Source organism: Camellia sinensis, chromosome 2 (genome assembly GCF_055761805.1).
Source record: "Camellia sinensis isolate YWXY chromosome 2, ASM5576180v1, whole genome shotgun sequence".
Lineage (NCBI taxonomy): Eukaryota > Viridiplantae > Streptophyta > Magnoliopsida > Ericales > Theaceae > Camellia > Camellia sinensis.
The window spans coordinates 53,874,456-53,897,695 of NC_138962.1; the positions used below are offsets into that span (position 1 = coordinate 53,874,456).

General features: G+C 37.7%; 2 protein-coding genes across 2 annotated transcripts; both read right to left on the reverse strand.

Moving 5' to 3' along the window:
- Window positions 1-13,093: 13,093 nt before the first annotated feature.
- On the reverse strand, window positions 13,094-13,525 carry LOC145813697 (protein FAR1-RELATED SEQUENCE 1-like). The gene has a single exon (XM_082909525.1). The coding sequence runs from the start codon at window positions 13,523-13,525 to the stop codon at window positions 13,094-13,096; it is 432 nt and encodes a 143-aa protein (XP_082765651.1).
- A 66-nt stretch (window positions 13,526-13,591) lies between these two features.
- LOC145813701 (protein FAR1-RELATED SEQUENCE 5-like) lies at window positions 13,592-14,554 on the reverse strand. The gene is made up of 3 exons (XM_082909531.1): window positions 13,948-14,554; window positions 13,760-13,845; window positions 13,592-13,663 (listed from the first exon to the last, which is right to left on the reverse strand). The coding sequence occupies exons 1-3, from the start codon at window positions 14,552-14,554 to the stop codon at window positions 13,592-13,594; spliced, it is 765 nt and encodes a 254-aa protein (XP_082765657.1).
- Window positions 14,555-23,240: the final 8,686 nt, after the last annotated feature.

Genomic DNA, 23,240 nt, shown 5'->3' on the forward strand with positions numbered 1-23,240 from the left:
AGTGGTGCTCCATGTCCTTGGGGAGGCACACACTTTTGGCCAGATTAAAGGCCAGTTGATGGTCTTTTTCAGCCACGACCGAGTCAGTGGCTTTGATGTTTCGGTCATTGAAGATCAAAGGCGGAGCCCACTTCGGAGATCGAGCTCGGTCCGTTTGGTCTGGTTGAGACGCAGGATGAGGACTTTGGGGGACGGTTTCGACTTCATCAACTAGTTGTTGTTCGGCTGACGTAGATCGGGCGCGTTTTGAAGGGCGAGATGAAGAAGGCCGTTGTGAAGGAAGGGCCACGACGGCAGGCTGCACCTCAGTAGTTGGTGTTACTTCGGCTCTAGTTGTTGAAGTTAGAAGGGCCCTGACTCTGCTCTTCTTTGCCATTTCTTCCTCAGCGGTTAATGGAACAAGTCTTATCTCGGGCAAAGTTGGGTCCGGCTCCGGTGCTTCCTCGAGAAGAAAATCGGTTACCTTTGCTTTCCGTCGACCGCTGTAACGATAGGTCGGTTCGAAATTTAAAAGCTTGGCCCAACCTCTTTCTTTAACCCGAAATGCGGCTCGCAAAACGCCGAGGTTAGGATAGCTATACAAGGAATGGAGATGGGCGAAATCTGCAAAAAAGAGAAGTGTTAGTTCGGCTAGTAGACTAAATAACCGAGATAACACACAAAGCTGAAGACCGAAGTAAAATTACCAGGCTCTCCCATTTTCCAATTTATAGGTCGGCCAGGAATTTGAGCTTGAAAATCCTCAAAGTTCCCAGAGACCCAAAAGAAATCATCATCGTTAAGATCTTTGTCCGGAGTGTGCTTAATTATCTTCTCTCGGCGGCGGCGAATTCTAAGGTAATATACCCACCCAGCATTCTTTGAACCGATGGAATACTGATGGAATATTTCGGCTAGGCCAAGATTTAGTCCGGTTTGATGGTTTAATGCGGCTATTCCCATTATGATACGATATGTATTGGTAGACAGTTGGGTGGGGCACAACCTAGTCTGTCTAAGAAATTCGCAGATTAGCGGTTGGACAGGAAACCGTAGTCCGGTTTCTATTATGGATTGAAGGGTAAAAGGGACGAAGCCTTCATTGTCCCAGGGAGTAGCATCTTTCTTGGCCAATACCAGTTGGACATCATCAGGAATCTGGTAGTCCTGCCTAAATTCGGCCATGCCACCAGGGGTTTCGACTAAATATCTATACTTACCCATTTGTTGTATAAATTACGAATAAATTATTTCGGTACAAAAATTTGGCTCAGTAGCTTGGTTGAGCACACGCAGGAGTGCCTGGGCAACCTAAGTCTGCAAGGTAGAAAACAAAGGGGTTAAGCACAGATCGATTGGACCGCGCTACAAATTATAAGCAAGATATACAAATCCTACTTCGGCTTAGTGGGCTGGTTCTACCTCGGCTCTTCAGAATGTTTGTTAGCTCGGTTTTGAGCACATTAGACCGGTTTAACGTCTAGGGGCAGCTTTCTGAGTTCGGTCTAAAAAACTAAGAAAGCTGGTCTAGTCCCAAGGCCTAAAACGGTTACAGTATGAGGAAAATTACTTCGGTTGAGCTCTTAGGGGCGGCTTTCTGAGTTCGGTTTAAGAACTAAGAAAGCCGGCTTGGCCCCAAAATCTTAGCTCGGTTATAGACCGAAGTACCTAGTTCGGTAGGAGCAAGCTTGTTCGGTGATCTTATCTTGGCTGGAGTGGGTCAGAAGAAACTACTGATATGTAGTTCTAGTTCGGTTATGTTCTGAATCTATTCACATACATGACACAAACAGTATCCAAGTTCGGTCGGGACGTGATTCTGGATCAAAATCGAAATTTTTTCTCTAGGGTATATGACATATACATAGAGTTCTAATGGTTTCTCCATAAAAGTACAAAAGCGAATCAGAAATGGACAAACTGTTTGTAAAAAACATACAGAGCATGGAAAGCAAAGTACGAAAACAAAGAAAGCAAGAAGGATAGGCTTGCTTACCTGTATAAGAGAGAAGCTAGAGATGGAGGCGGTGGCAGCAATGGAGGCACGAACACAGCAAACTCAAAGACTCAGGAAGCAAGGGAGAAGAGAAAGTGAAGAATAGAAGGTGAAGTAATTCAAGAAAGAGAAAGGCTGTTTTGTGAAAAGTGAGAGAGAAAAAAGGCGGCAAAAAGAGGCGGGAATTATACGAAATTTCTGCAGGACGGCGTAACAGTTGGCCACGGCTTATCAGAACCTGCCACGTGTCACTGGAATGGGAAGCGTTACAGACGCTATGATTGAAGAGACGTTTTTGACCGGACAAGACGGGGCCCGGAGTAAAATTAGCTCGGCTTGAAAGCTCAAGAGTTTTTAGTTCGGCCGGAAAAGCTTCGAAACGACACCAGCTCGGCTGTTGGACAGGTAATCCCAATCATGCTATGCAGATGGAATTAAGGGGCAATTGAGAGGGTAATTTTTGGGAAAGAATTGGGCCGAGCTGTGAGTTGGGCCCTGCGGCCCAAAGTGTGAAGGAATCGATAAAAAGCCGTAGTGTAACTTCGGCCCATAGAGGTGAGATTACTCCGGCTCAGAGAAGAAATAGTTACTTCGGCCTAAGGAAGGATAAAGCTACTCCGGTCGGAGGCAACTTGGAGTTAGGCCGGTCTCAGAATTAGTCCAGTCGCGATATGTACAGGGAAGGCTGGTTTCGGGATTAGTCCGGTCGTCACATACTATGGTTAGGTCGGTCAGAACTTGTTACTGGGAAGGTTGACCTAAGCATACCAAGGTTGAACAAGGGCAGCCGAAGTAATGAGTTAGAGGAGAAGACCGAGCTAAGGATAGTTCGGCCTTCTATGTGGCTCAGCAGAGCCAGTGTTATTTCGGTCATGTTATAGTTCGGCCATGAAGAAAACCATCCCACTTGGTTTAAGCAGTGGGGAGGGTGTAAAAGGATAAGCATTATCCTTAGGAGAATGAATCCTAGGAGGACTCTGCATGGAGAAGTGCAAGTCCTACTAGGATTGTGCCACGGGAAACTTATAAAAGCTCACAAGCATCACCTTGGAGGGGGTAATTGAACACAATCTTTCTGAGAACTTAGAGCTTTGTCTATTTGTCAAGTTTTCTGACTTAGGCATCGGAGAGGTTTCCGGCACACACCCGCCGGCTAGCTCACGTTTGTGTTTTCAGGTGACAAAGCGACGTCGTACGGAGGAGCGTGGACTTGGTCAACAGGATTATACGAGGAGAATTATTTCTTCCCCGTACAATATATATATGTATTGTATTGACATTTTTTTTCACTTCATGTTAAAATGTTTCATTTCAATTTTAACTCAAAGAAAATATTATTTAAATAAAAAATTAATTTACTTTAAATGACTTGGCCCACACCTGCCAAAACTAGCCCAATTTGGGTTTTGTTGTAGTATGCACGTGTGGCGGATCACATAAGGACTAGGTCTAGGTAGGAGTGCAATTTAGGTGGGATCAACCCGAGCTCAGCTTGAATTTTTTTAAGGCTTAGATAAAATATTTTTAAATTTGGTATGGGCTTGGGCAAAAAATTAGAAATCCAAATTAAATTTGGACAGGTTTAGGTAAAGACGTCAAACAATCCGAGCAATCGATAGCCCGAATTATAGATATATAAATATATAAAAATACTAAATATACATATAAATTATTAGCCATTACATGATATTAAAGTAATTTATATTATTAAATCATATTGAATATATATTATATGTATAAATAACATAAAATCTTACTTTTTTTCTTTTTATTTTCATTCATAAATTGTAAGAACTACTATAGTGGCATTTCTCTTACATTATATAAATTATTTGTTTTGATGGTATTAATGATTTTCTATAATAAAAGAAAAAATTGTAAATAGAGTCAAATTTTAATAATTTAATAATGTAGCTGCAAAATAAAAAAACAAAAAAAAAATTGAAATTCATTTATAATTTGGGCAATGTGGGTTTAACTCAGATTGGGCTTGGACAGACAACCTCAGATTACAATTCGAACTTGGGCGGGCTTAGACAGATCTCAGTACAATTTGGGCTGGACTTAGATAACCTCCCAACCCGACTGAACCCGCCCGAGGGTCTAGGTCTTTCCTACTTACAAAATTTAGGTGTCCTTTGGAATACTTACAAAATTTAGGTGTCCTTTGGAATTCAAATCCTAGTGTAGTGTATTTTAGAGTCAATTTTTCATTCCCTAAGTATTAATAGGTTTAAGCAAGTTAATTCATGTTATTATTCAAGTGAACATATCGACCGATCATGTTCATTTCATTCTGATCTTCCATCATGAGTTATATGCGGGGTAATTTTATTATTGTTGTTTTGGTATCACAATTTTTTTGTGCTTCCTTTCCTATCTCCTTCAAAGCTTAATCATTGTCCACTATAAATATAATTTCACATGCACATAAAAACAAAACTTTATTGACATAAATGTAATTTCAAATTTAGGAATTCAATTTGATTTATTGTTTTTGTTCTCTTGCAATTGAGATATTGGTGAAAACCATAAAAATTTAGGTATTGTTTGGTTTATTTTTCAAAATTCAATTCTGTTTTTAAACCATGATTTGGATGAGGCATATTAACTAAACATATTTTTAAAATATAACTCAAAATTACTTTCAAAACTTCTTTCTTCTCTTTTTATTTACTTATTTATTATTATTCAATCAATTAATCACTTTTTCTTTCTCACCTCTCCTCTCTCCTCTCTCCTCTCACATCCTATATATCATTGAATCAAAATAAAAACTTAAAAAAATTTTATAAATCATCCCAAAACTATTTTCAAAACTCATAACTAAACAAATTTTCTCTTTTCAAATCATGATTCAAAAATTTAAAACTCAAAATATAACTCCACACTCAAAAATCATAATTCTAAAATTAATTTTTCAGTATGAACTTTGCAAATGATTAACTTATCTGGTCGCTATCATGAATTTCAAGCAAGTGTTTTTTTATGTCCTATTTTAAACAAAATAGCCACTTTCAGTTTTTGGGTTCATTTTAGACACCTCTATCATCAGTTGTAATGTGTATAACCAAATACTAACTTGACCTTTCTATTCTTGCTGTCGAATAAAATTGCAAATGTAACAATATTTTTACCCGTTACAAGAATTTAAATTTAAACCACATTCATTTCATAATAAACATTTCATTTTAGGAATATAATTTTACCTAAATCAAAATCCCCCAATAAATTTGATGTTCTTGCTATCTGAAGTGTAAAATCTATCCTAACTTTATTGTGCATGGTACAGAGCATGGTTAAGAGCATATAGTCAAAATTATAAAAAGGTAAAATATAGCTAGTAAATTACAAAATTGTTCTTCCATCAGGTTCAACAAATTTTTTGTAAATTAAATTTTTGTTAGATTGGCTACAGTGCCTCAACATTAGCTACATGATTTTTTATTATATTTTCTAGAGTAAAATTGGGCCAAAATCTTTAAAACGGTCGTCTACTTGAATGTCCCCCCGGATATCCTACCGGATGTCCTGTGAGTACCTGTAGCAGAAAAAGAAAAAATGTCAAAAATTAGTTTTTTTTTTGTATTTTTTAAGAATTGTTTGGATAACGCCTCATCAATTTAATTAAAAAAAAATAAAGAATGACAAATACAATAAGAAATTAATATTTTAATAAAATTGAGTTAGAATAGAGAGTTTGATGCAGTGAGTATTAAAAAGGTGAATAACTAAAATAACAAAAGTGAATTTTGGATTATAATTTGACTCAAAATTTGTTGAAGCTGATACGGATGCTCTAACACCTTTCATATAGGGTGTAAATCTGGCCCACCGACCTGCAGCCCACTAGGGGCCTGGTGCGGCTGTCTATTTTGAAACTCGTTCTATGAGTTTGGCCCGCGACCCGACCCGATTGGCCCAATTTTATTTTATTTTTTTTGTAAATTTTTATTTCATTTTGAAATAAAAAATATTCATTAAATATTATCTATTTAATTTAATGATTGTAATATTTTATTTTATTTTCATATACATAAAATTACTCATTTCGTTTTATTTTTTTTTTGTGAAAGGCTATATACGCACCTTATAATTAAAATATATATATATATATATATAATAAGTTTATATTTTTTTAGTCATAACTAAGAAAAATAAATCATAACTAAATATCACATAAAACATAACCACGCATCTCATAATCATAATTAAAATATTATATTATAATTTTTCTATTGTTTTTAACTCTTATAAATAATCTACATATATATTTATCAATTATTTAAATATATTAAATAAATAAATAAAGGCACCTGCAGTCCTATTTTAAATGGGTTTAGACCTGAGTCTAGATTTTTTACGTAGCCCAAGCCGATCCAAATTTTAACGAGAACCCGCATGATCCTACAGTGAGCCAACCCGGTCTCAGATGAGTCGGGCTAAGCTAAATTTACGAGTTCGGATCCTCTCCTTGAGGCCCCTCCTCCATTCCCTACTTGCAATGGCTCAGATGAGCCGTTGGACATCCAATGGCTGAGATTAAAAAAAAAAAAAAAAAAATGAAATTTTTGTGGATCTCCCGCCCAAAACAAAAACACACCTCTTAAAGGCTATACATTCACATATGATCTCAGTTTCACTCAACCGCTCGTCCACTGAACCCACCCTCACCGGCGAACCGCCGACCAATCTCGACGGCGACCCAGACGGCGAACCCACTCGTAACCCCGCGACGACCATAGCTCCACCGCTTACGCTTCGTGAACCAGCTCGACGACCACCATCGGTTGAGCACCATCGGCTGAGCAAAGAAATTGTTGACGAACCAGGTTGGTCTTCGAACGTTTGAAATTATTTTGTCAAGAATTGTAAGATTGAGATTTGGGTTTGGAATTGAGATTGACAAGTTAGGGCTTTTAGAATTTCGAAATTAGGGCTTTTAGAATTTCAAAATTAGGGCTTTTACAAAAATTAGGGAATTGGGTTTTGAAAAATTATGGTGGATTAAGGCTTTCAAAAAAATTAGGAATTTCAGAATTAGGGATTTGGGTTTTGAAAAATTAGGGCTTTTAGAATTGCAAAATTAGAGCTTTCAAATTCTATTCCAACGGCTAAAAATTCAGGGCTTTAAACGTCTGAAAAAATTTAGGAAGAGGATGATTTGGTAATGATTTTTTTTAAGCATTTTGAGACTCTATGCTTTGTTCATCTATGACTGATGATTGTTTAAGAGAATGCTAATAAATGGTCATCTTGTAATTTCATAGCTTTGAGACTATGCTTTGTTCATCTATGATTGATGATTTCAAAATGCTTTGTTCATCTATGACTGTAATTTCAAGTTACATCTATGACTGATGATTACAATCATCAGATTATGCTTTGTTTCCAAAGCACAGAGTCTCAATATTTGGTAATGCTTGTTCATCTATGCTTAATTCATAGCTATACATTCACATAATGCTTTGTTCATCTATGACTGATGAATTTTTTCTAAGCAATGAATTCTATACATTTAAGTCCAAAACAATGTCTTCAGTTTCAGCAGTTTGAGCAATGGTTGCTTTGAACAAGACATTGTCTTCAGTTTCAGCAGACTTTGAACAAGACATTTAAGTAAAAGACATTGTTTTGGACAATGAAGACATTGTCTTTAGTTTCAGCAGACTTTGCTCTACTTGCTTTGAACAATGTCTTCAATATTAGACATGGTTATTATTTCAACCTTCAATATTAAAATCAGCCTTGAATATTAAACATGGTTATTATTAGACATGGTAAAAATCGGCCTTGAATATTAAAATTTAGTTTTAACTTTAGTCAAAATCAGCCTTTTATCTAATTAGTCTAATTGATTATTATTTCAACCTTGAATATGTTTGTATAAAAATTAGCTTTAGTAAATTGAAACTGTGCAAAGATTTTTGTTGGTAGACATGTAGTAGCCATAGTCCATACAATTGCACCAAGTTAATCACTTGTTCCTATGAGACATATGGGTGATAATCTGAAACTAGTTTGAACTTTGGACTTCCACTAGCACCAAGTTAACCACACATCCCTGTATGCAGATTTAGAACCAACTTCCATTAACACCATTAGCACCAACTTCCATTAGAACAACTTCCATTACCCTTCACACTCTGTCCCTCTCCTCTATAGAACTGCCATTTAAAAAATTTCTCATGTATGCAGATTTAAAAAATGGTTTCTTCTTCTAACATTAGCAACATAAGATTACAACTGAGGATGTGCAATTGTGGAAGAACCGCTGCCATACATATTGTAAGAACCAATGAGAATGGAAATGAAAGGTGTTTGTTCTTTGTTTGCCTATCAAAATATGTAAGTTGGTAATTCTAGCTATTTTCTTCCTTTATTAGTCACATAAATATTTGTGTTATTCAACTAACTTATTTGCATGCATTACAGAGTAACACTCCCACTCACCATTGCAATTACTTCAAGTTCGTGGATGAAGATGATGAAGACGTTACGTCCAGAATCCGTTCCAACAGTACAGCTTCTGCTGGTATAACAATAGAAGACTTGAACGATGTAAGGCTGAGGCTTCATTACATGGAAAATGACTATGGTCGAAGGCTTCAAAGGATGAAAAATAATATCAAAAAGATGGTGTACTTCATTGTATTTTCTATCATTTTGTACTTTATGATGTAACTTTTTAACTTTATTGTATTTTTGGAAAACTGAATGGAAGTTTGTATCATTTTGGGTTTTATGTACTTGAACTTGTTATGGAATGAATTTCAGCTTGAATGCATGTAACTTTATGTAACTTTTCGACTTCATTATCTGTTATGGATGCAACTTTATGTACTTGGAATGTTGAAATCAGCTTGAATGCTTCAATTCTAATATGTGTAACTATAATATATGAGGTCAGCATGAATGCTTCAATTATGAGCTACAAACTGATAAGTTGAGGGCCTGTTACTTTGGTGGTCAGGAGGCCTGTGGGGAAGGATGAAATTGCAGGTGGCTATGTGGGTCAAATATATCAGCTTGGGTTCTGGTGGCAGAGTTCTTTGCCTTTGTGTATCTTCATGGTCTGCTCTGTGGGTTCTGTGTGATGCTAGTTCAGAGTTGGTTTTGCTGTTAATCTTGTATGCTATGTGATATGCTGTTGCTGTGAAGTCCATTCTTCTGGTTTTGCTGTTGGGTGTTAAGCTGCTAGGCTGCTATGCTGCTGGGTTGTTTGGTGTTAAGCTGCTAGGCTACCATGTGTCCATCCACAAAACCATGTGTCCAGCAAAATCCAGCAAAACCAGAAGCATTGTAAATGAACATCAACATCTATTATGTTATGTTCGACATTAGAACCAGCATACCAGTTTGCATCTGTTATGTTCTGTTCAACATCAGAACCAGCATGTTCAATACAACATGTTCAATACCAGTTTCCTGAATCTGAACATGTTAAATACAGCATGTTCAATACCGTTTCAATACCAGTATCTTGTTAAATACAGCATGTTCAATACTAGTTTCCTGAATCTGAACATGAACATCAAGCAACCAACATGGACACCAATTTAAATGAACATGAACATCAACCAACATCAGAACCAGAACCAGCATATCAACCAACACAAGGGTCCTGAACATGAACATCAAGCAACTAACATGGACACCAATACAAGTTAAATGAACATTAACCAACATCAACCAAGTTAAATGAACATGAACAACAACCAGCTCACTTGGGTTTAACATATAAATGAAAAACAACTGTAAATGAACATCAACCAATACAAGTTTAACATCTAAATTAAAACATTGGTCCATCAAAATTGACACATTGGTCCATGTAATTTAACACATTGGTCCATATAATTTAACATTTGAACACACATTCCTCTACATCATTTTTCATATGCAGTTTGCTTCACAATTTCAGAGGCCATGACTTCACTTTCCAGCCCAATTTCAGCATCAGTTTGCTTCTGTTTCTGGTTGTCCATAGCCTAAAACAAAAGATAGAATTTTTAGCAAGTAAATACATGATATGTGATATGCCTGTTCCGTAATATGTTAATTGGTCCTTAATATGAGTATGATTATGTGTTTGATATGATTTTGTGTGCTATTATGTGAAAATATGTGGTTTTGAATTTCTATCTGTTCACCGTAGGAATATTTGTTTGATTATCTGCTTTGGAAATTAAATTGAAAGCCTTATTGCCCACGAAACCCGAAATCGATTACGCTATTGTGATTAGCGTAATTTTTAGAGCCTACGGTGAAGTTTAATTGAAAAATTGATTCGGATCAGATTAAATTGATTAAATTAGTAAATTGGTGCTCAATTATTTTAATATTAAGAATTTTGATTAAAAGAGCTTTTAGTGGGCCACTTTCACTCAAATTCCCTCTTTAGTTTATTTTGGCTGATTTTTGACTCTAAGAGTAGAGAGAGGGTCGACTAGAGAGGGTGAGAGAAGAAGAATTGTGTTTGGCTTAAGTTTGTGAAAAATTGGAGGCCAACTCTAGATTTGACCATAGATTGGAAGAATTGATCCTCTAGGTAAGTGAATTCATGAGTTTAATGTTGTAAATTGTGAATTCAAGTTTGATTAATAGTCAAGAACATGAATTAGTTTGATTATAAGGAAATTGAGTTGTATTTGTTGAATTTGAAGTCTTAGAACACATGCATGTAAGAAATTGCCATAAATTTTCATGTTTGAGCATAAAGTATGTAATCCATGTTGAGTTTTGATTAATGACCATGTATTTGATCATCTCTTCACCAATTATGTTGAAGATATTGTGTATATTTCACATGCAAGTGCAAATCATGGGAGTTTGAGTCTTGCATGTTTGAATCTAGTGTATTGGTGATGAGTTTGAGTTAATTTGAGACATGCATGTGATTAAATTGTGAAATTGAGCTTCATTGTGTTGTAATTTGGTGTTTATACCATGTTAGAATATGTATATGTGAACTTTGAGCTAAAATCATGCTTCTGGAACCTTTGAATGTCGAATTGAAGCTCAAGAACATGTTCTGAATTTTCCAGAATTTTGATTCCCGCTCGAGCGGGGAGCCATGTAGAGAGGCCTTTCGCTCAAGCGCCAGAGTTCGCGATCGAGCGTAAATTTGACATATCCAACACTTTTGCAGGCCTCAAGGGTCCGCTCGAGCGGGGACCCTATTTTTTGAAATTTTGAAAATGCATTCTGTGTTCGGTTTTCCGTTCTCTTTCGCTTGCAAGCACTCTTAGGCATACATCGAGTATTATAAATGAGTTAAAGAGATAAGAATGAAGCCTAAAGAGGAATATGTGGATTTAAGAACGGATTGAATTGTTTGTGACCCTTTTGTGTTCATGGAATGTGTAGGGTCGAGCTCCAGGGCAAACCAACCAACCGGTCACTATGAGTAATATCGACATTTTGAAACTTGTCAATTGTCCAATTGCGTATTTCTTTATAAGCCTTATAAGTGCTAGTTTGAATTATGGACAAATGTGTTTTATGAATAACTGAATGGGCCAGAGGCCATTTTGACATAAATGAATGGGTCAGAGGCCATTTCGATATGAATGGATGGGCCAGAGGCCAGTTTGACATGAATGAATGGGCCAGAGGCCATTTTGACATGAATGGATGGGCTAGAGGCCATTTCGACATGAATGGATGGGCCAGAAGCCAGTTTGATATGAATGGATGGGCCAGAGGCCATTTTGACATGAATGGATAGGCCAGAGGCCATTTTGACATGAATGAATAGGCTAGAGGCCAGTTTGACATGAATGAATGGGCCAAAGGCCATTTTGACATGAAAGTTTGAATGGGCCAAAGACCAGTATGTTTGGAACTACAGTTACTTGACCTAAATTATGTATATGTATGTTAAATAGAAATATGAATTGGGCCCAAGGCCGTTTGAAGCATGTTGTTCTACATATCGTTTGTATAACTTCTGTATTTGATATTATTCACTGGGCTATCGCTCACGCTTATTCATGTGTTTATAGGTGAGCCAAGAGAAGTCCAGACCCAGCCTTAGTGATGTCTGTGCGGAACAACAAAGGTTTTGAAGAGTCAGCCCTTGTGTCTCACGCACGAGACTTGTCTTCGCCTTTTTGTCATTTTGTTTTATGTTGTCATGTTGGCGAAGCCTTTGAACATGTTTATATATAGTTTTCATGGGTTGACTTAGTTTTGGAAGATCCTGTCTGTACAAAACTTTATGGTACTGTACTTCTATTGTGAGTTATTAATGTACATATGTATGGTTTGTTATGATGTGCCATGTAAGCACAACTCTATGGGCAAAGTTTTAAATTGTTTTCGTTTGGCCCCCGTTAACTCTGTTAAAATACGTTTGGTTTGGTTTGAGGCCGTGGGTAATCTCATGATTACTGGTCGGTTATGTCCTTAACCCACGGGGGCGGGTTCGGGTCATGACATGATATCACAGAATTTTCAGCAAGTATAAACTAAAAATACATCAAGGACGAACCTGACTACACATTGGAGTAGTTGATTCTTGAGAATATCGAAACCCAATGTCATATCCACATGAACCTTGTAGTAGTGACTGGAATGTTGGTTGAGCAGAATGCCGTTGAGGCATTGAAGTTGGCAAATAACCTTGCACCACATATATCTCCTGCAAATTGTTCGCCTACAACAATGTCATATATTAGGCTTTGCAATTATGGTTTCAGTCATGGTTTGAGTCACATATTATATCGACACAAAAAATAAAATGTTAAAGTAAGACTTACATGATATGTGGGATACATCAATGGTGGAGGAATATAAATACCACCCATGGGCAAAGATGGAGGAAGAGGATGAAGGGGAGAAAGAGGTTGAAGAGGAGGAACATGTTGATGAACATATATATCTCCTCCAACAGATAATGGAGAAGGTGCAACTGTTGAACTTGCAATAGATTGTGACGAAGCCAAGCTGTTAGCACGGGATTTTTTTTTGGAGTTCGCTACTAACGCCGCTTCGAATCCACCTTTGACCCTCATTTTGCCCTTACTAGCTGCAACCTTTTTCTTCAATCCTTTTGGTTGCACAACATGATTCATATCTTCGCAATCCACTTCAAAGCTTTGGGTGTCATCATCATTACCTACTTGCTACTGCTCTAAATGCGGTCATCAATGTCTTATACCGCGAGGATTGTTGGAATTTCACATCTACTTCAATGTCATTCCCCTTAATGTCCTGCACAGTTTTGGATCTTGTTTGTTTGGTCCACCTCTTTAGAATGTATTGTGGAGGAACCTCTTTCATTTTCAATATGTCTCTAATAACCTTCAATGAGTGACAACACAAGATTCCTTCCCTTTCAAACTTTTTACAATTACAACCCAAAGAGCCATCCCTCTCCATCTTCACTTTCCTTGCATGTTTGTTACCAACATCAACAACTGTGTAAATGGTACTAGCCTTGCCATATTCAATTGCTTCTATGTCCGATTCAATGGATTGGAAGTACTCATTTTGAAATTCTTCAAAGATTTTTTTTGTGTAGACGTTACCCATTTGAATTAACATTCTTATCGTTGCTTTCACCTTTGGCAACCTTTGGCACAAAGCATATCCTTCTTCTAACTCCTTGTATCACTTCTCGTAAAGTACCATTTCGAAATGCTTGGAGAATTCATTTAAGTTGAAATCAGAACGAATGTAATCCTTCAAAAAAGCATTAAAAGATTCACTCAGTTGTGTGGTACTCATTCCCGCAGCCTATATTGATCTAACGTAAGGCCAGCCCCATTTTTGTTTCACCGCAAAAGTCAATTTCAACCAATGGTTTTCATGCGCATCATATTTATCAAGCATTTCCGCCCACTCTAACTTCCATTGATTTGCATCTTCAATGTGAAAGAAGAATTTATTTAATACACCCTTCACCCCCTTATCTTGGAACAAACAGTTAACATGTTTTAATGCATTTTGCATCAAATGCCAAGTACACAATTGGTGACTTGTGTCAGGCATAACGATGGGTATGGCTTTAGCCATTGCAGCATCTTGATCGGTGAACAAAGTTTTTGGTGTCTTTCTTGACATAGCCTCTAGAAAATTTTCAAACAACCATACAAACGATTCGGCGGTCTCATCAGACAACAATGCTGCACCAAATATAACTGTTTCCCTATGATGGTTGAATCCCACAAAAGATGCAAATGGTCTATGTTCTTTGTTTAACTTGTAAGTCGTATCAAATGTGATAACATCACCAAATTGGGCATAATCCATGATCATTTGTGCATCGGCCCAAAACATATTGGTTATTTGCTCCTCATTATCTAATTGAAAAACATAAAAGAATGAAGGATTCTGCAAAGATTTTTCTTTAAAGTATTGCAACACATTGCCTACTTCCCCATATGCTAAACTTTGTTGTCTTTTGGTTCTCAAATAATTTTTCGAATCTAATTTCGTAAACCCAAGACATTGCCTTCCACCAGCTTCCCTACCCATGAGTTCAAAAGATTGGCCTAAACGAAGACCAGATTGTGCCGCCAAATCTAACTGAATTGCTTGGGTAGTCGATATCTTTCTTTGTGACGGCAACATGTGGGCACACTCGGGTGATACAAGATCATGGTTGTATTTTTATTTAAAATTAGTCACAACAAATTTCCCAGTACCCTCATCTAATTTAATATAAAGTCGAGCCTCACAATCAGTTCTAGTTTCAGCTCTAGGATTTTTTGACAATGGTCTCGTTTGTCAACCTTTCGAAATCCCTCATTGTTGCAAACCAAAAGTCTACAAATAAGTTGATTAATGAACTTGTCCTTTCTAAAATAATCCCTTCTTATGTTAAACCCCATTCTTCCGCCATATGTATTATAAAAATGATACGCACATTGTTCAGAATCAAATGTCATTTCCTGTTTTGGCCTCCAATCACAATCATTCTCAGGTTTCATATCGATATCAAAATGCAACTGAAAACCAGAATAAATAAAATCTTAGCTACATAAATTACATCTTTATTCTACACACAAAAAAACTTAATTTCAGTTTGAAAAAAAAAACCAGACATAAAAACAGACTAAGTTCAGTACACTCTTTTCAGTCTTACCAAAGTTTAAGTCTAATGGATTGAATGGATTTCCAAGTTTGTCGTTTCTGTTTCAACAATTTGATTACTCTACTTAAGCAAGAAAAGAAAACATATTATTTGAGAAACAAGTGTTTTTCAATTATGTTTTTATTATTATTATTATTATTATTATTATTATTATTATTATTATTATTATTATTATTATATCAACTTTCAAAAAAAGAACAAATTTACCAAACAGGTTCCAATACATTCACAAGCCCTCAACAAACACTAACTATATATGGGTATTGACAAACAATATGCATCTAACTCTAACCCTCCACATTTTGTTATTTCTACAGGCCACTATTTTTTTGGTTTTGTGGCATAGTGGACCCAAGCTCAGCCCACAAGATGGCTTCTAACCCAACCCACCAAACCCATGCCAACATTGGTTCTCTGGAAAATAGTAGTTTGTTTTATACTGCAAAATGAGAACTGGGAAGTTCAAATGAATGGATCAATACATGGTCTCCATACCAGCACTCTTTGTCCTACTTAATCAACCATCGCTAGTCCCCCATGTCATGCATAGATGCTTATTTCAAAATTCTTACAAGATCTAATAATTGTAAGATCACATTTGATTACCTCCATAGGCAATGGAATTAAATTGATCACAAAAAAATCATGTTTAGCTATGAAAAATGATGTGAGTGAATGAAAAAGACTAACCTCTGGTTCTCAATGAGGGTAGATAGAAAGAGGGCAAATCGATGGGTTCGATTTGAGGAGTGCTGTAGAGAGGGTCTGCCGCTGCGAATGGTTCAGTGAGGTGGAGGAGAAGAACGTAGCAGCGAAGCAGACAGAATCTGTATCCACAGTGGGTCGCCACTGGTGAGAATGAGACAGAATCTGTATCGACAGTGGGTCGCTGCCGGTGAGGAAGGGTTCGACGGAGGAGAAGGGGTGAGTGCTGAGTGCTGTGTGCTGTGTGAGTGCTGAGTATTGTGTGAGAGATCGACCTCTAAGGTGTGTTTTTGTTTTAGACAGGAGATCCACGAAAATTTCAATTTTTTTTTTATTTTAATCTCAACCGTTGGATGTCCAACGGCTCATCTGAGCCGTTGCAAGTAGGGAATGGAGGAGGGGCCTCAAGGAGAGGATCCGAACTCTAAATTTACACTCTCGGACGAGGAGAAAATTTTATTTTCGAGCGACATGATGAAAGCCAGCAGCTTAGAATGAGATTTTTTTATTGAAAAATGTTTAGGACCTCATAAAAAAAGATTTTCGTGACCTTTATTGATATATTGATTATTGATGTCTTTAAATTTTTTTATGAGTTGTGTCTGACAGTGACGTAAATGATTCAGATCATTTTAAAATGGACAAATTTCCAACACTCCTCTCGAGGTTTAACCAAAATACAGATTCCCTCTGAGATATGGGAAATTCAAATTGCCCATTGAAGATTATATTTGCATAACAAATGAAGAGGTAATTTGCTATGTAAATATAAATCTCATGAAATAATTTATTATACAAATATAAATCTCAGAAAGCGACATAATAATTTCTTAAATTTTAAAAAAAATTATATTTTAATCAAATCTCAATAAAATATTAATAATTTATCCTTTTAAAAATTATAAAAATTATGCTTTACGGAGGTCCGTATCGTTACATTTTTTATATTTGGTGCTAGACAGATGCATGATTTTTTCAACAACCCTAGGGTCTCAGGGTGACGTCCATGTTATCCAATCATAAGAGTTTTTTAAGTAGAGAAACAATTGACAAAAATTATACTTTCAGTCGCAAAATAATAGTCTAATTTAAAAAATTTAACTTATTTTTAGTAGTATAATTATTATATTTAAAAAAAATTAATTTTTCAAAATTATCTTTTGATAGTATATTTTTGAAAAATATTAATGTCATAATTATATTTTTTATGTTAATGAATTTAAAAGAATGACAAAATAAGAACTTTATATTATTTTTGTACTTGATTTTTAAGAAGGGATTAATATTTTGGAATAATAAAAAATAAAATAAGAGACTAATATTTTGAGACGAAAGAAATATAAAGTTTCATTCTGAGTCATATTATATATTCAATAATAAGCATAATGACACAGCGTGACTCAGGTTTGATTCGTGGGGGAGCGAAATATTGTGTAATTTCAGTGACTCTCTGTTGAAACCTCGTTTTGTACTTCGATTGAATCCATGGTTTGGGCTTTTTTGGCTATTTAGGTTATTTTAGCTATAACAAACAAAACATCACATCCAACCCATAATCATTACATTCTTCTCTAAAAAAAAAACTCAAAAAAGTCAAAAAGCCAAAAAGCCCTTCCCAAACCAAGCTTTTAAGCCCAGGCTAAAATAGCCAAAAAAGCCAAAAAAACCAAAAAGCCAACCCACTTCCCAAACGGAGGCTTATGGTTGAGCTCCACTGGTGCCTCGGTGGTGGGTCTCTTCCTATAAGTTGGATTAAATCAGGCTAACAACCGGTTATTCCGGAACTTGAGCCCACAGATGCTGTGATGACACCTCAAAGTATCTTTTTTTTCGTTCCAAAAAAAATTTTAAAAAATAATATGCATAATGACGTCATTATTTCATTTAATTGAATCTCAATATTGCTTTGTATAATGTTATATAATTTGTCAAAATTAACTCTAACATAATTATGGGAGAAATATTATAATGCGTACTTGCACGTTGTACAAATAAGTTACACTTTTTATAATAAAAGTTATGAATTTTTTGAAATAAATTACAAATATATTTTTTGAGTTTTGTTTAAAATATAATTTATCTCTTGTAATTTTAAAAATTACATTCCACCTCTAAAAGTTTTTAATTTCATAATAAATAGCTTATTTTATTAATAAATCAATTAATAATTTTTAATGATGTCAGAAATTTATTTCAATTAATAATTCAAGTATTTTTATCATTGTATAGGAGAGTAGTCAACAATTTCATTTTATCAATTAATTCTGTTAAATAAAAAATTCTAACAATGAAATATTTGTAATTTTTCAAACCACATGAGTAATCTATATTTTAAGTAAATTTTAAATGGTGTATTTATAATTTACTTTTTTTATGATGAAAGTTATGAATGGTAAAATTATGATCTGCACCTAAAAGTTGCATTTCTTTTTTTTTTTCTTCATGAAAGTTATATGTGAGAAGCAAAAGATTATTTTTTTGTGAAGAAAAAGAATTATATTTTTTTGTAACAAAAATTATATATTTTATGATAAAAATTATATATATATATATTTTTTTTTGCATAAGGTGCATATCATGAAATTATACATTTTGTTTGTAAGAAGAAAAATCATTTTTTTTTCCCGAAGAAAAAGGTTATATTTTTTTGCATAACATACAAACCATATACACCTAAAAAGAAGTGCACATAATAACCTCTCCTTCATTATCAAGAACATTTATATATGTTGGGACATATTTTATAAGTAACAACATGTGGCTAAGGTGGCACCGAAGTACCAGTTGAGGTGCCACGTGTTCTGGTTATGATGCCGAGATAATCTCGGCTAGGCCGAGGTTTAGTCGAGATCATCTACGGAGATGCCAGAATCTGGGATAAACGGATAAGCTATAAGAGTCCTAGAATGGGAGAGGATTTCAGCCTGGATAAAGATAAACCTCTTGGGGAGTTTATCTTTATCTATTGGAGAGTCCAGGATGAGCATTGGGTCAGAGTCCAAGAGAAGCTAGGCTTCTACGGGGATCAGGACAGTGCTGACTATAAAAGTAAGGCACTCTCATGGGTCTAAGGTACGCTTTTTGTATTTTGGCTTGTGAGTTAAGCACAATTAGTTATCTTTGAGAGATATTGATTACTGACTTGATCGTCGGAGTGTCCCCAAGTGGACGAACCACCGTCGGAATCTTATCTTTCTATGACAAGTTGTTCGGCCGCAATCTATTTTGCCAGTGTTCTTCAGCTGAGTAACTGTTTGGCAATGTGGTCGGAAATCAACACATACAATTTGGCGCCGTCTGTGGAAAAGAAAGGAGAATAGATGGCCAACGACGGACAGAAAGAGAAGATTGGAGACGACATCCCTACTAGAAGTGGTAAACACTTCGATCCTAACATAGAGGAGGATAACTGCAATGAAGAAACTCGGGATCAGAATCCCGAAGAGAAAGACATCGGCCAGGAGGGTGACGTACCAAAGAAGTCAGACCGAGGTGGATATTATAACGAGGACGACCTCCAGGTATGGAAAGATAGATGCCTGCGGAAGGAAGACGAGATGAAAGGAATGGCGAACAAATTGGCAGACTTGCAATCGGTTGTCAATTTCATGATGCAGAATAACGTCATGTAGCCACCGTTTTTGTTATAAGATACGCCGATTCTAGGGGTCAAAAAAGATGACCAGAAAGGACAGAAAATAGTTCCTCTAGTCCTCCAGCACACCAGGACCAAGGAACACTCTCACCGGCCTTCAAGGGAGGTCGGGCGAGAAAAGTCAATGAAGGGAGATTCTCGGAGGACACATTGTACCAAAGAAGCTGATCCCAAAGAACATCGGCATGTTCAAGGGAAGAAACTTTGTTTCGACACGACTAATGGAGGGAGGTCCAAGAGGACCCATAACGACAATGGGAGTATCGCGTCAAAGAGGCCAAAATCTGTAGATAGCCGAGCTTCGGGACGGACCAAAGAGGATATGAGAGATTACCTCCAGAGGAAGCGACAAGATGCCGAGGTAACCTCTCTGGTCAAGCCGAGAATGCCGTTCTTAGTAGAATTGGACAAATTTGAGGCCTTGAAAAGGTTCCACATGCCGAGATTCCAGATATACGACGGTAAGTTTGACCCTAACTTTCACATCGACTTGTACTTGAACTCAATGGCACTATACACCGGGAACGAGCCTTTGCTCTGTAAAGTGTTCCCCTCATCCCTTGGGGAAATCGCATCAGACTGGTTTCATAAGTTGTTGAAAGGAACTGTGAAAAGCTTGGCCGAGATGTTCGTGGCTAGGTTTGTCACAAACAAACTACAGCCATTGAGGGTGGACTCCTTGATGGCTCTGAGAATTGGCGAGAATAACAGCCTTAGGGCTTATGCCAAAAGGTATTATGAGGTGTTCAACCGAATACCAGGGTGCAACTAAGAGGTGGCGGTCGTATCTTTTAAGAATGGCCTGAACGATGATTGCCTACTTCAAAAATCACTGGCAAAGACATTGCTAAAAAGAATGGAGGAACTAATGGCCAGGATAGAGAAGTATGTGAGGGCAGAGGAGGACACGCTACGGACAAAGGCATCAAAACAAGAGAAGAAAAACGGCTCGCTAAAGCGAGGCCGAGGTAACACTGGATAAAACAAGCAAAAGACAGGACTGAGGGCTGCACAAGCAGTCACTACCGTATTCCGGATTCCGGTTTACAAAGTCTTAGAGAGAATCCAAAATTAGCTGTATTATAGAGCATCAGAGAAAATACCTGGCAAATTTATGGGAAGAAGTCTAGGGAAGCACTACGCCTACCATAATGAGGATGAGCATCTAACTTAGGGGTGCAGAGCCCTAAAAACACATTTGGAAGACCTGCTAAGACAATCTCATTTAAGGGACCTAGTAGATGAGGCCAGGACGAGGGAGGAACAAGCAAGACTGCCTCAGGCTCCAGCAGCACCACCCCCGCCAGCACCACAACCGCAGGCAGGCGAACCACGAGTGATCAATGTGATTCACTCAAAAGTGAATGAGAACTAGATACGTGGAGAAACTTAGAAGGTAAAATACTTGCAACATGTGTATCAGGTTTGGAAGAAAAAACCTAGGGCAGACGAGTGCCAGGGACCAATGGTGTCCTTTACTGAAGACGACTTAGAGATGGTGCATAATCCACACAACGACGCCTTGGTAATATCCCTCCAAGTTGGAGAGTGCCAGATAAAGCGAATTCTAGTTGACCAGGGCAACTCTTGTGACATCATGTATGTCAGGTGTCACAAGGAGCTTGGCCTTCACCAAGATGATCTGGAACAATCCAATGGTCCAATGGTTAGGTTCAATGGAACGCCAACGTTGTCCATGAGAGCAATAAATTTGGAGGTGCAGGCTGGCACGAAGAAGGTAAAAACGGAGTTCACAATAATTGACACACCCTCCCCTTACAATGCTATCCTGGGAAGGCCAGCTGTTACGGTTCCCAACAGTGCATGGAATTGAGGAGGTCAGAGGAGATTAGGTGTAGGCAAAGAATTGCTCTATGGCAGCAATGAAGTCCACCTGCAGCGTGCGAGGAGTAGAATCAGCAGAGATTGAGGATGAGGACATCGGCAAGGAACTAGCCGAGAAAAGTGATGAAGCCCTGAAGAAGATCTTAGTCCAGCAAGGGGATGAAGAACACTTATTCCTTCTCGGCTCAGGCTTGACCGAGGAAGAGGAAAAGGAATTAGAGGCGTTCTTGAGAGCAAACCTTGAGGTGTTTGCCTGGACACCATATGAGATGCCTGATATTGACCCCGAGGTCACTTGCCATAGACTAAATGTGGACAGGTCGGCCAAACCTGTCATCCAGTGAGCACGGAGGCCTACGTTGATGCATGTTGAGGTAGTAGAAGAGGAAATGGAAAAACTTCTGAAGGCCAGAGCCATTTGAGAGGTAAACTACCCAACATGGTTGTCAAACACTGTTATTGTGAAGAAAAAGAATGGGAAGTGGAGCGTCTGCATGAACTTCACCAGTCTGAACAAGGCTTGTCCCAAAGACAGTTTCCCACTGCCCAAGATTGACCAATTGGTGGATGCCACTTCAAGGCATGGAAGGATGAGCTTACTGGACACTTACAGGGGGTACCATCAGATAGACATGTATCCCCCGATAAGAAGAAGACTGCATTTATCACCCCAAAAAGGCTGTATTGCTACAGAGTGATGCCTTTTGGGTTGAAAAATACAGGAGCAACTTACCAGAGATTGGTGATTAAAATGTTCAGACATCTAATAGGCAAAACAGTGGAGGTATACATCGATGACATGGTCATGAAGACCAAGGAACTTGAAGATCATCTGGCCGACCTAAAGAGAGTCTTTGATATCCTAAGGACATTTCGCCTCCAACTCAATGCGTCAAAGTGCGCATTTGGAGTTGGGTCAGGGAAGTTCCTGGGATACTTGGCCACCAGAAAGGGCATTGAGACAAGTCCGGATCAAATCAAGGCCATGTTGGAATTGAAGAGCCTAACGTCGGCAAAACAAGTGCAGATGTTGACTGGAAGGGCCGCAGCTTTAAACAGATTGATAAGTAGAAATTCTGACAAATGCAAACCCTTCTTCAGCTTAGCGAAGAAAGCCATAGACTTCTTATGGACAGAAGAGTGTGAAGTTGCCTTGGCCGACTTAAAAAAATACTTGACCACCGCTCCAGTTCTCTTAAATACAGTACCTGGAGAGGAGCTACTCTTATACTTGACGGTTTCAGAGCATGCAGTGAGTGCAGTGGTAATCAGATAAGAAAAGAGAGAACAGAGGGCAGTTTACTATGTGTGTAAAACCCTAGTAGATGCAGAGACCAGATACCTACCCTTGGAGAAGCTAACACTGGCTTTAGTAATGGCCTCCAAGAAGCTGAATCATTACTTTCAAGCCCACAAGATTGTGGTATTAACTAAGCATCCTTTGAAATCCCTATTGCAGCAAGGAGATCTGACAGGTAGGATAGCCAGATGGGCAGTGGTGCTGGGCCAATATGACCTAGAATTTAGACCCAGAACAACAATCAAAGGCCAAGTTTTGGCTGACTTCGTGGCCGAGTTCACACTAGGCGCCATCATATATCGGGCTCCGTTGAGCCAGGGTATACGATGTCCAGGTGAACAAGATGAAACCCAGTTGGGGATAGTCGAATAGAGGAAAGAAGAAAAACTCAGGCCCTGCAGTATTTACGTCGGTGACTCATTCCGCCAGTTTGTTGATGGAAGTTCAAACCGACAAGGAGCGGGGGCGGGAGTAGTGCTAATATCGGCGGAGGGGCAGATGCTGGAACAATCCATTCATTTGGGGTTTAAGGCCTCAAACAACAAAGGAGAGTATGAAGCACTGATCGCAGGATTAAAGTTGGCAGCAGCAATAGAAGCCGACGAGGTAATGGTCTTCTGTGACTCCTAGCTTATGTCAACCAGACAACGGGCAAATA

Coding starts and splice junctions, on each gene's coding strand:
- LOC145813697 (XM_082909525.1), bottom strand. CDS start 13,525: ATGTTAATTCAAATGGGTAACGTCTACACAAAAAAAATCTTTGAAGAA.
- LOC145813701 (XM_082909531.1), bottom strand. CDS start 14,554: ATGTTGCCGTCACAAAGAAAGATATCGACTACCCAAGCAATTCAGTTA. Junction 13,846..13,947: donor TGACACAAGTCACCAATTGT/GTACTTGGCATT, acceptor TTCACATTGAAG/ATGCAAATCAATGGAAGTTA. Junction 13,664..13,759: donor GGTTGAAATTGACTTTTGCG/GTGAAACAAAAA, acceptor GCTTTTTTGAAG/GATTACATTCGTTCTGATTT.